The sequence below is a fragment of the Triticum dicoccoides genome, chromosome 7B (assembly GCF_002162155.2).
Source record: "Triticum dicoccoides isolate Atlit2015 ecotype Zavitan chromosome 7B, WEW_v2.0, whole genome shotgun sequence".
NCBI classification, from domain to species: domain Eukaryota; kingdom Viridiplantae; phylum Streptophyta; class Magnoliopsida; order Poales; family Poaceae; genus Triticum; species Triticum dicoccoides.
This window is the reverse complement of record NC_041393.1, coordinates 667,012,979-667,024,798: the sequence shown is the minus strand read 5'-3', so window position 1 is coordinate 667,024,798 and position 11,820 is coordinate 667,012,979. Positions and strand designations below refer to the sequence as shown.

The 11,820-nt window shown below is 48.1% G+C and overlaps 1 protein-coding gene across 1 annotated transcript; it reads right to left on the bottom strand.

The window, feature by feature from the left end:
* Positions 1-6,865: 6,865 nt before the first annotated feature.
* On the bottom strand, positions 6,866-8,823 carry LOC119338819 (F-box protein At5g07610-like). The gene is made up of 2 exons (XM_037611044.1): positions 8,703-8,823; positions 6,866-8,608 (listed from the first exon to the last, which is right to left on the bottom strand). Exons 1-2 carry the CDS (start codon positions 8,750-8,752, stop codon positions 7,483-7,485), a joined length of 1,176 nt encoding a protein of 391 aa, XP_037466941.1. The 5' UTR covers positions 8,753-8,823; the 3' UTR covers positions 6,866-7,482.
* Positions 8,824-11,820: the final 2,997 nt, after the last annotated feature.

Here is an 11,820-nt window from a genome sequence, read left to right as displayed (position 1 = left end):
GCTCCGCCACTGGCCTTCGGTGGTCGGATCCGATGACATGGCCTATGAGCGGCATTCCCTTCTTGGAGGTATTGCTGCTGGAGAACCTTTACATTGTCCTTGTGTTGTCCAAGAGATGGCCGGTGTAGATGGTCATTCTTTAGTTCGTCGAGTTTCGAGCTTTCGTTCCACCTAGGCCTAGATACAATCTAGCATGATTTTGCTCTTTTTGTCAACTTAATTCTTTGTGTGTGTGTGTTGTTGGTTGTGTGCATCCTAGTAATATAGAGGTTGGGTGTGTGCTTGTTGTGTTTGTATCCTCTTGTTGCTTCCTTTTGAGTCAATTAAATCCACCCTTTATACAAAATATCCTTCTTTTTTCTGTAGGCATGTAGCCAGGCAAACAGATTTTGTGAGAGGTCATACTCAGACATGAAACAATTATTAATTTTGGTTATTGAGTTTTTTGTTGAACAAGAATATGTTAGCTTCCCTTTCTTACTAAAATTGATATGATTAGCATAACAAGGTGCTTTTATCTTACTATTTGCCAACATATTCTCCTTTTAACTTGCAATTCTTTCCATTTTTCAAATTTTCCTTAAGAATCGTAAATAACCTCTTTTTTTTTTACAAAACTAGGAACCACGCGTCATGTGATCACCCTATTATTTGTGTTTTGTACTACTTGCTTTAACTTTTGTTTTTGCAAAAAACTTCCAAACTATTCATCTTAAATCATGGTAGTAGAAAAAACAACAGAGGTAAACAAAATTACAATCATATCCGTAGACCACTTAGCGACGACTACAAGCATTGGAGAGAGCCGAAGGCGCGCCACCATCATCGCTCCTCCTTCAGCGGATCCAGGCAAACCTTGTAGTAAACAGTTGCGAAGTCGATCTTGTCGTGCACTCATGCTAATTAAGGCCCTATAGGACCAGCGCCCCATAGTAGCAATCATCTATGATGAAGAAAGTCATAGATCAGAAGAATCAAACATGTAAACACCCGGACAAAGACGAAGACCAGACCCAAATAGATCCACCGAAGACCAGCACCAATCAAATCCTGCGAGATCTGACAGAGACACACCTCCACACGCCCTCCAGTGACGCTAGACGCACCATCCAGACGGGGTAGAACGTGGGAGACATCATTCCTACTAAGGGCATCGCCGCCACCACACAACCCCAACCAAGAAACTGAACCTAACAAGAACGAGAACAAAGTCCCTCCTGCCGGCGAAAGGCCGAGATCCTCCGCACCTGCATGGCCTAGAGGCCATCGGAGATGGGGCGGACCGGCCTATTTGCTTTATTTGCTTTAACTTGTCGGTCCAATTCTTTTGATTTTCTTTAAACCAAACTATGTATTCAGGAAACAAGCTAAATAAATACGTTCGATTGCTTTACTTGCTTTAACTTGTCAGTCCAATTCTTTTGATTTTCTTTAAAACGTTGTACGCAGGAAACAAGATAAATAAATATGTTGAGCAATAGAGGCATAGGACGCCGACTCCCTCAGACTAAAGATCCAAATTATTTGAGTTCGGTTGAAAATATACCATTGGAATATGATTATGCGAAATACACAGAGTAATTTACTCTCTCTGTCCCGTAATATAGAAACATTTTCCCAGCTAACATAGCTTGAAACACATTCATATATTATGGGACGGAGGGAGTATCTTCTGTATTTAAATAGCTAGCACCCACTAACTATTTTTCTCAACATACAAGCATGCCACATCATCGCAAAACATGCATGAGAAAAGGCTTACCCCATTATCATATGTCTCTCAACATGCAAGCATGTCACTTCATCATGAAACATGCATAAAAAAAAGACATCCCAACATGCGGACATACATGAAATTTTCATCTGTCATGTTATTTATATCTATAATACCTAAACACTTCATCCTTACTATTCACCATTTGCCACCAACGGGTCGGTGTTGTGTTCTGCCAGCTGCTCGGCACGCCGGCTTCTACAAGATCGGATGACAATCCCCTGGCCCTTGCTTCAGCTCCGGTAAGCTAGATGCATCATGGTGTAAGAGTATCTTCAACAGGCGCGTAACCGTACGGCGCGCTAAATATATTTACAGCGCAGGAAATAGTAACTTTTCGCGCGCCGCAGAGCGCTGGTTCCAGCGGCCGAGCAAAAAATTGCGCGCGCGCCGCTCCAGCAGAAGCGCTAAAGATACAACGTGTACGTATGCAAAAACGATAGCATAGATAGATTAATAAATAAAACGATACATAGATAAAAACGATACATAGCTAGTTCAACACAGATAGGTCAACAAGAGAGTTCATCTACTCCGACTCCGAATACTACTCGTCGTCCTCCTTCGACTCCGACTCCCCTCGGTGAAGTCCTCCTCCGACATCTCAATGAAGGCATCAAGATACCGATCGTCGTCGGAGTCCCAGGTCGACGATGCTCCTAGCTCGAATCGATGTTGAATTGAGCGGCCGCCTTCTGCGTACGCCTGTCCTCGTGATAGGAGGTTTGCTCCGCCCTCCTTTGCGCGTAGAACTCGTGCTCGTTGATGATGACTACGGGAAGTGTTAGCGCCACTGCGCCATGGCTTCCTCGTCCATCTCGGCGATGCCGAGACAGTGCTCCCGCCTTTGTTTGTTGCGACGATCCTTATCAGTGATAAGCCGCAGGGAAGGCGCGAGCTCCTACGCCCGCTCCCGCGTCGCCACCTCGGGGAAGTTCATGTCCCTACAAGGCCGCCGGAGGCGCCACGCCGTCGCGTCGTACGTGCGGGCGGCCTCGTGGCTGGCATCGAAAGTGCCAAGGCTGAGGCGCATCTCGCCGAACCGGATTTTGGCGGTGAAAAAGTCGGAGGGCGCTCGCGGAAGCCGCGGTAGCCAAAAGTTTCCCGGCGGCGCGGCGGCATGGTGGCCCGGCGACGGCGGAGGCGAGAAAGAGCGGGAAGAGGACACGCGTTATGACCGGCCTACAGTATAGCCGGAGGAGGCCCACTGGTGCAGGTAATTAGGGGCCTGGCCCAAGTTATCTTATCATTTTAGGGGCTTAGCCAAATTATCGTATTTCGAGGATTATATTTGCAGAAGCACTCTCTCTCTCGATCACGGCGCCCCAGCGCCGTCGGTCGCACCTTCCGCCGCGCCAACCCTCCTTCCACCCCTATAATCTAAGAACTCGTCCTCGTAGCTAGGGACCAGGTTCCTATCAATCTGGTATTAGGTGTCTCAGGCTCGATCATGTCTGCGCCGCCGCCCACTCCTTCCCTCCCGCCGCCGATCGCCTCTTCGTCGCCGATGACCTCCGCGGCCGGTACGCCGTCCTTGGCCAGGCCAATCTCCTCCGCTGGCAGGAGGTCGCCCGTGCCCCCCCTCCCCCGTGCATCCTCACCCCAGAGGAGATGTCGGCAGCGCTTCGCGACCTCACTCAGGCTGTCCAGGGCATCCGCCTCTTCCTCACAGGGCCCTATGGGCCGCAGCCGCCCGTTCCGTCATCGCCATCACCGAGCCGCCACAGCTTCCGTGCCAGCCGCCACCCCCGGCGCCTGCAGTCGCCCCTAGCCTACCGCTGCCGCAACAACTACAGTTGTCGCAACCATCGCCGCCAGAAACCTCGGGGCCGAGCCTTCCGATGACAACATCTGGGGTACCCATCCACTAGGTTCAGTTTCCCCCGTCACCGTCTCCGCTGCCGGCCTGGCTGACCGGGTCCTCCGCCCCGGTCTACACCATGGCTTCGGGAAATCCGCACATGTTGTCCTCGCCGGCGCCACCCCCACCCATCCTGTTCGGCGGGTGCCCGGGCTTCGCCGACCCATACGTTGGCGTCGTCGGGCCCCTCTTCCAGGGTGCCTCCCTCAATCCCACCTACTCGGCACCGTCGTCCTTGTTGCTCCATGCAGATGAAGTGTACCCCTCCATTGTCCACGGTCAGACACCGCCGTGCTTCTCCAAGCTTGAGTTCGCCACCTACGACGGCACTGTGGACCCCCTGAATTGGCTCAATCAGTGCCACCATTTTTTCAGGGGGCAACGCACGCTCGCATCCGACCGCACCTGGATCGCCTCCTATCATCTACGAGGCACCACCCAGACGTGGTATTACGCCCTTGAGCAGGACGAGGGAGGCATGCCCCCATGGGAGATCTTTCGCGAGCTTTGCCTCTTGCTCTTCGGGCCACCGATACGCGTGAGACGGTTGGTAGAGCTTGGGCGCCTACCCTTCACCTCGACGGTGCAGGACTTCGCCCACCGCTTCCAGGTCCGGGCGTGCCCCGTGCCCGGCATGACCGCTCGCCAGCGGGCCGAGCTTTTCATTGGTGGTCTGCCAGATCATATCCGCGTGGACATGGAGATGCGGGGCCCACATGACCTCCAGACGGCCATGTACTATGCTGGTGCTTCGAGCGCCGCGCGGTGGTCATCCAGCAGGCATCACCATCCCGGGGTGCCCGCCCGGCCGCCACCGATACCACCAGCGCTGGGGCGTCCTGCCCAGGCTGCCGCGGTGTCTTGCCCAGGATGCCGCGGTGCCACGCCCTTTCCGTCGGCTCACCTCGGCCGAGCAGCTCGAGCGCCGTCGCCAGGGTCTGTGATACAACTGAGACGAGCCCTACGTTTCGGGCCATGTCTGTCCGCGGCTCTTTTACTTGGAGGCTGCGGATTACATCGAGGAGGACACCGCCACCGACGTGCTCGGCGATCTGCCCGCCCCAAACGCCACGGAGGTAGCACCGGCACCCGCTCCGGCGACCTCCCTCGTGGTCTCCCTCCATTCCCTAGCGGGTATACGAGAGGAGAAGACTATGCTGCTGCCGGTGATGATCCACGACAAGCGTCTCCTCGCACTTCTGGATACGGGCTCCACCCATAACTTCCTGCCAGCGTCGACCATGCGTCGCTTGGCACTCCAGCCGACGGGCGGGGAGCAACTTAAGGTTACCGTGGCTAACGGTGATCGCCTCCACTGCCAGGGGATTACGTGGCATGTTCCCATCATCGTCGGCGGCGAGCACTTCACCATCACGTGCATCCGCATCGACTTGGGCTGCTTCGACTTCATCCTCGGCGTCGACTTTTTGCGGACCCTGGGTCCCATCCTCTGGGACTTCGACGCTGCTCGGCACGCCGGCTTCTACAAGTCGGATGCCAATCCCCTGGCACTTGCTTCAGCTCAGGTAAGCTAGATGCATCATGATGCTCCGGTATGGAGGCGCCGGCAAATCCCAACCCGAGTGAAGCACCTGCCATAATAGCCCCGGTCAGCCCAAAGGCGTCCCTCATCTGTCATACTACTTTTTTTTCTCCATCCTTTGTCGAACGATTATGACTTGCAAAACACTTGCTTGCATTTTTAGGTGAAACTCTTTGGTGTTGATGACAATGGCTTCCGCTTGCCTTTCTCATACATGGCAGCCAATTTTTTTTTTAATTTCCCATTTATTTTCTTTCAGTCCGAGTGTTTTCTTATCTATACTGAACCAGTATATGGGCCAACTTTGGAGAGGTGATGAAGTCTAGCTACTGCCTAATTAGTCTTTTGATATAATTTTACAATCTTGCTACAGACTAGCAGTAGATTCTTGAAGTCATATGTTGTTGGGCCACACACATTCAGTGTCATTTTAGAACTGATCTACCTGAGTGAGAATCGTCTAGTTTGATAAACATTTTACAACTATATGGTACTCAAACAAATAAATTATAGGTATTTTTAGTTTTAACCTTTTATATTATTACTTCAAATATTCATGTTTCATCCAACGAATCACATTGAAATATGTTGCAAAATATTCCCGCAACAACGTGTGGGGTATCATCTAGTTTAACAAAGACATGGGTCACTAATCCATGTTGATATGGGTGGCGCATGTGCTATTTGATTTATTCATAAACTCTAGAGAAAAGATATACAGTAATATATCAAAAAATACCCCTTAGCATGGACCAGACGCAACATAACAAAACAGCAGGTGCTATTTGGTTTGAGCACCACTGACAACATGCATACAAAAGTAGGGTGAGGTTGCAATATTTTAGAACAATACTTATAGTCATTTCAATGTCCTTTTCACAAACTGAAACCAGTTGGGTTCCTAGCTCTAAAATTGTTTGTTTTGTTGACCAGAATTTGGATCAGAGAAACTATGTACATCATAACCATGGACTATATGTGTTGTGCTTCTTTTCTTCTTCAATGTCAGCCTATTCATAACCATGGACTATATGTGTTGATAACAGAAAGAACTTGTATTGCAAGTAACGTTTCACCATTAGTTCTCTAACCGTACCAATTGCTTTACCTGGGCTAGCTGACAACTAAAAAGTATGGAACACATATCATTAGCGCAGCAACCTAATACAATTCTATTACAGCAGTAGCTTTGATTTGCTCTAACTTTCAACAGAACAATGTCTGAAATTAGCTTTCGATCCCGTGCAATCTTATTTCCTCATTTTCTAGAACCAAGTTTATGTCAATAAGTTGGCAAGGTTACAATCTTGCTGAATACAGGGTCCAAGGAAGACCAGGACCTGGGAGATCAGGACACACAAAGGACCAGTATGAAAAGATTATTTAGCAGTTTGGTGGGCTGCCACATTGCCTTTTTGTTTTACATGAACTAAATCAAAAAAAGAAAAGACCCTACTAAGCTCCTGAATGTGCATAGGAACAAGATTGCAGCTCTGCTCGAAATACTTGCCGTACATAGGTTGACCAGCTAAAGAAATTAGTTTCGATAATGACCTTCTCAGCATCAATCGTCCAAAAGAGTTGAACATAGTCCCGCTAGGCAAACCCTTCAGTGGTAAGTCAAATTACCTCTTATTAACACAGCAAAATTGTGTTGGACTGGAGTGTATGTGCACCATTATAGTCAAGACTAACATGGTAAGTGCCCGGTGTCGCTTATTTTAAACTCTTTAAACCTACCTATGCGAACAAAACCCATAGATAAAGAGGATGCCTTTGTAGTCTTCTGAAGCAATTTTGTGTCAAAAGTTATCTAACAGGAGGATGAACATTATGACATTTCCTATCAACAGCATCATTGTGGCTGTGATGTTCTGCTAATAAAATAACCTATTTAAAAGATAGGGCAAACATAGCACCAAAAGAAGTGATAATGTGATCATCCAAAGTGTTATCACAATCTCCCGTTGTCCAGAACCATTGATCTGCCAAGACAAAACAAGTACACACAACAGAAGGTGCATTGAAACTTTGAATAACTAGTCCGAGAGAGAAATCAGCCGCAGTGCCCCCAGAACGAACCAGCATTGCTCCAAACTTAAACACATGCATACATCAGAGAAAGGAGGACCAAATTCAAGCAGACATACCATGCCCACTGCTCCATAGCATGAATAAGACATCACTTGTGCAACGATTGTAGCTCTTCATATAGCGGCACATATTGAGAATATGGCAGCTCGCCTTCAAGATTGCAGATCACTTTAACTTGTCCATTATCCATATCATAGCACACATAAGACGTCACTTGTGCAACGATTGTAACTCTTCATATAGTGGCACATACGGAAAATATGCCTGCTGGCTATCTTCAAGATTGCAGAGCACATTAACTTGTCCACTATCCACATCATAGCACATGAATGTGATATCCTCCTGGGCCACAACAAATAAGATCAAGTCACATTCTGGATGAATTGCAATCCAATCGAAGTCCTCATCAAGGTAATCTATGTGTCGCCCTCCAAGCAAATGTGAAGTTTCGACGCTATGCTTCAGTATCCACTCTTTGCGGTCATAGTCTTTAAGAACATAAACTAGCAGTCGAATGACATTATCATCATCTGTGTCAAAACCAGCATAATGCAGGCAGCCCTGTGACAGCTGAATAAAACCAACATCCAGACCATCAGGAACATAGAAGTTAGTCCTTGCTTCCCCCTCCTTGTCCACTGCAGCTAGACGACCGTCAGAACCATCAACAATGGCGCAGAAATGCAGATAACCATTAAGATAAACAGTTGACCGATCATTAGCGACATCAATAGTGCCGCTCCATCTCTTCTCCTTATGAACCCAACTCCCGGTTTCAGATGAATAGACATGCACTCCGGTAAGACAGTAGCCATGTTGGTCCTCCATACACGCCCCCGGCAATAAAAACACATGGAAATGAGGGGACACGGCAGGATCAAAACACAAGCGTTCAGTAGCCACCAGGCCGGAATAGCCGCAGTACGGCAACTCGGCCCATTCCTCTGTGGCGGGATTGCACACAAGGTACCGGAACTCGTCGCCATGGTTGCCGGCAACGTATGAGGAGCAGAGAAGGAGGCCATTACAGCAGTCCATGACCTTGACCCGCCGGCGGTTGGACAGGAAGGCGGGATATGTGAGATGGCGGCTCCCCGAGACATTGGTGAAGGGGAGAGCTGAATCTACCAATTGATTCCCCTGGTAGAAGCCGGTCAGGGTCTGGGGGAGCTTCCGGCGGTAGTTGCGGTCGTTGGTGAGGCCGAGCCAGTGCTTGGAGACGCACTTGAAGCGGCAGAGCGACTTGGCGGGCACGCGCGAGAGGATCTCAACGAGGAGGTCGTCGGTGAGTCTCTCGGCCGCCGTCTCGCTGCCGCTGGGAGGAGAAGAGGAGGACCTGCACACACAACGATGGGGGATAAGGTTAGGGGATCGGGTGAAGAAGGGAGAGGAAGGTCGCGATGATTCATGGCGATGCATACTCTACGTACCTGATCCGTCCGTCCTCCGAGGGGCGAGATCGAGCAGCTGGGGTGGACATGGCGCGGCGGCAGAAGAAAGCTCCGGCGGCGCCGTCGAGCACGGGGGAGGGGATGGGGGAGTGATGGCGAATGGGCCGGGGAGGGGATTGAAACCCACGGGACTGGCACTTCTTTTTTGGCGAATGGGCCGTCGATACGTTTGTAGTACACTGGGCTAAGAGCAAGTCAAACCTTTAAATTTGCACAGAACGCACCGAATAGATCCTCTAAATGGCAGATCCCGTGTTTTCTTTTACCGATTTCGTATATTGGAGCAACCATGCCTCATATTTCGAGTTTTCGAGTCGTTCTTAAGGGAACCTGTAAAGCGGTCAACGCCGGAGCAGGGGGTTGGCGACACCGCACACGAGCAACGAGCAGGCAGAGAAGCTCGATAGCGGTCGGTCAGAGCAGGGGCCTTGACACCGCATGCGAGCAGCGAGCAGGCGGAGGAGCTCGGTAGCGGCTGGCCGGAGCATTGTCGGAGCACGTGGCGGGCCACAGCGGCGCCAGAGTGTCGCTGGAGCAAGCAGCGGACCGGAGCAGGCAGCAGGCCGGAGCGGCACCGTTCTGTCCGGCTAGAGTTTGAGTTTGATCATGCATGCGTCCCAAGGAAGAAGAAGCGTGAGGAGAAAAAGGAGGGAAAAAACTTTTACATTACGGGTTTACAGGATCTGCTCTGCCCGGTGCCTCGCTGTAGCTGTATAATGTTTCCAGATGACACGTTTTTGCAGGATCTGCTAGAGTTGCTCTAAACTGAAAGTGTCACAATTCCACGATTGTACCATCCAAAAATCTCCTAAAACATAAAATAAAATAAAAAATACTATCCAAAAACATACTACAACTACAAAAAGCTAGGAATTTAAACCCTTATGAGGCATTAGTGGTGCTGTCCACTCCGCTGACTGGGAGGCCAGATCTCACCAACGGGTAGAGTAGACTGTCGAGGCGGAGCTTGTCTTTGGTGAGCATGACGGAGGCCGGGGAAGCACGTAAGCTGGAAAACGTAAAGGCTTTTCGCGCGGCATTGTGTTGCCGCCTCGCACTGCAAGAAAGATTGGATCAAGAGAACCAGCGACAAAACATACTCTTGATCCATCGTACTCCGTCCGCCCTGAAGTATCTGTCGTAAGGGGACAACATACTAAACATGAATTTTATAATCAAACCCTTTTAATTTCAAATCTCAATCTGATTGCCCATCCCCCAGCTCGGGCTCCTCCCTGCAGCATTCTCGCAGCTCAAGGTGACGCCCTCCCAACGAGCTCGGGCTCCTCCCCATAGCTCAGGGCGCCCTCCCAACGGGCACCATAACTCCTCCAACACGCCCTCACAGTAGATCTGTTGCTTAGTCGCGCTCCTCCTCTGCCTAGGCATGCTCCAGCTCCTTCTGCCTTGGCACACATCAGCTCCAGTGCGCTCCAGCTCCTCCTCTCCAGCGCGAGCCTCTACCCCCAAGCTGCAGCTCGAAGATATGCCCGAATTGAATTTGACTCCTTTGCGGGAGGAAGAGGATCAGAAAAATCATGAAGATATGCAAAACCAAGAAGGTGACCAGGCAACAGGTAATTTAACCAAATTTTACTCCGGAATTTAACTTGCCACTTGCCATGAAAAAAATTATGTGCACAAAAATTTACTCAAGAATTCTTGACACCGAATTTTACTCTAGAATTTAACTTGCCACTGAACATAACATAATTTTAATCCAAAACTAAGAAAAGGGTTGCCACTGAAGTTAACTTGCCACTGAATAAACTAAATTTAACTTGACTCGGTGTTTTACAAATGAAGCATTGCTACAACTGAATTGAGTCAAGTGTTGCTACAAACTGTCAAGTGCAGTTGACACTTGCTATTTAGACACTTGACACTAAATTAGATACTTGACATTTTTATTCATTGCTACAAACTGAATTTAAACACTTGACACCGAATTTAAACACTTACTTTCCATAAGTTCCGTCAAGTGTTGTTGTTAGACAGTTGACCCTGAATTCAGTGTTGTGAAATTCAGTCTAGCGAATCCAATGTATAGTTTGCTGGCAACTTAGTCAATTTAGTTAACTTTGCAAACTGAATTTTTGGTTGGAATGCATGATGAATTCTGAAGAAAAAAATCAATTAAAAATGTTTGTGTACTCCTAAACTCATTGCCATTTTCCTATCTTGCTAATCAAATATGTCATGTTGAATGTGAGTCGATGATTTTACGGTTGGAATCTTAGTCATGCATACACGTCCAATAATTACAATGCATGTGTGATGGAATAAAACTGGTTTATACATGCATACTTCAACAATGTAGCATATATCACCAAAGCCCTAAACAAACAAAGGAATTTGAGCTTTTAGGGGTTTCACTTCAAAACATATTTTGCGAATTATAAATAAGTTCAATTAAAAAATGTTCTTGTACTCCTAAATGATCTTGTATTTAGTCAAATTCAGCTAAACTTGCAGTATAGGGAATATTCATTTTTAACATTTAAACTTATCAATGTTCTCATGCATCAAATCAAAATTTCAAAGTCTTAAGTATTTTAAGTTTTTGACAAAGTTTGCATTTTCATGTTCATGATCTAGTACTACTTGTAATAGCTAGTTGACTTCTTACTCCTTTTCAACAAGAGAGGAGATGTTCTAGGATCTCAACTTCAGTCCTCCAAGAGATCCTCAAGAAGCAATTCATCAGGAGGAAGTAGTTGGTCAAGGGGAAGCAATAAGAAGAAATGTAGTAAACCTGGCAAATGAACAAAGGTTTGGTATTTATTTTGCTTTGAGAGTAATCAAGAACAGACATGGAGATATTTGCCCAGAGGACAAGCAGCTCATTGCAATCCTGTTGAATACAAGCGTATGAATTATTGAAAGAATATGGTTAGAAGCAATTCAATAGCTTGTAGAAGGCCAAGAAGCAGATGCCTCAAACATAAAGAAGGGTAGAAGTGGATGAAAGAGGAAAGATCTGGATCTGTCGAGGATATCGACAGTCCTACTCAACAAAAGGAGGGCAGATCGAGCTCTAGCAAGGTCTCTGGGTGTTTCCCGTTCGACCCTACATGGGAGATTCCAGTTGGGTGAG

What these genes read in the sequence shown, in the direction of transcription:
- LOC119338819 (XM_037611044.1), bottom strand. Translation starts at nt 8,752, where the DNA reads ATGTCCACCCCAGCTGCTCGATCTCGCCCCTCGGAGGACGGACGGATC. An exon ending in TCGGAGGACGGACGGATCAG is followed by an intron (nt 8,609 to 8,702) that starts GTACGTAGAGTA and finishes TTGTGTGTGCAG; the next exon opens with GTCCTCCTCTTCTCCTCCCA.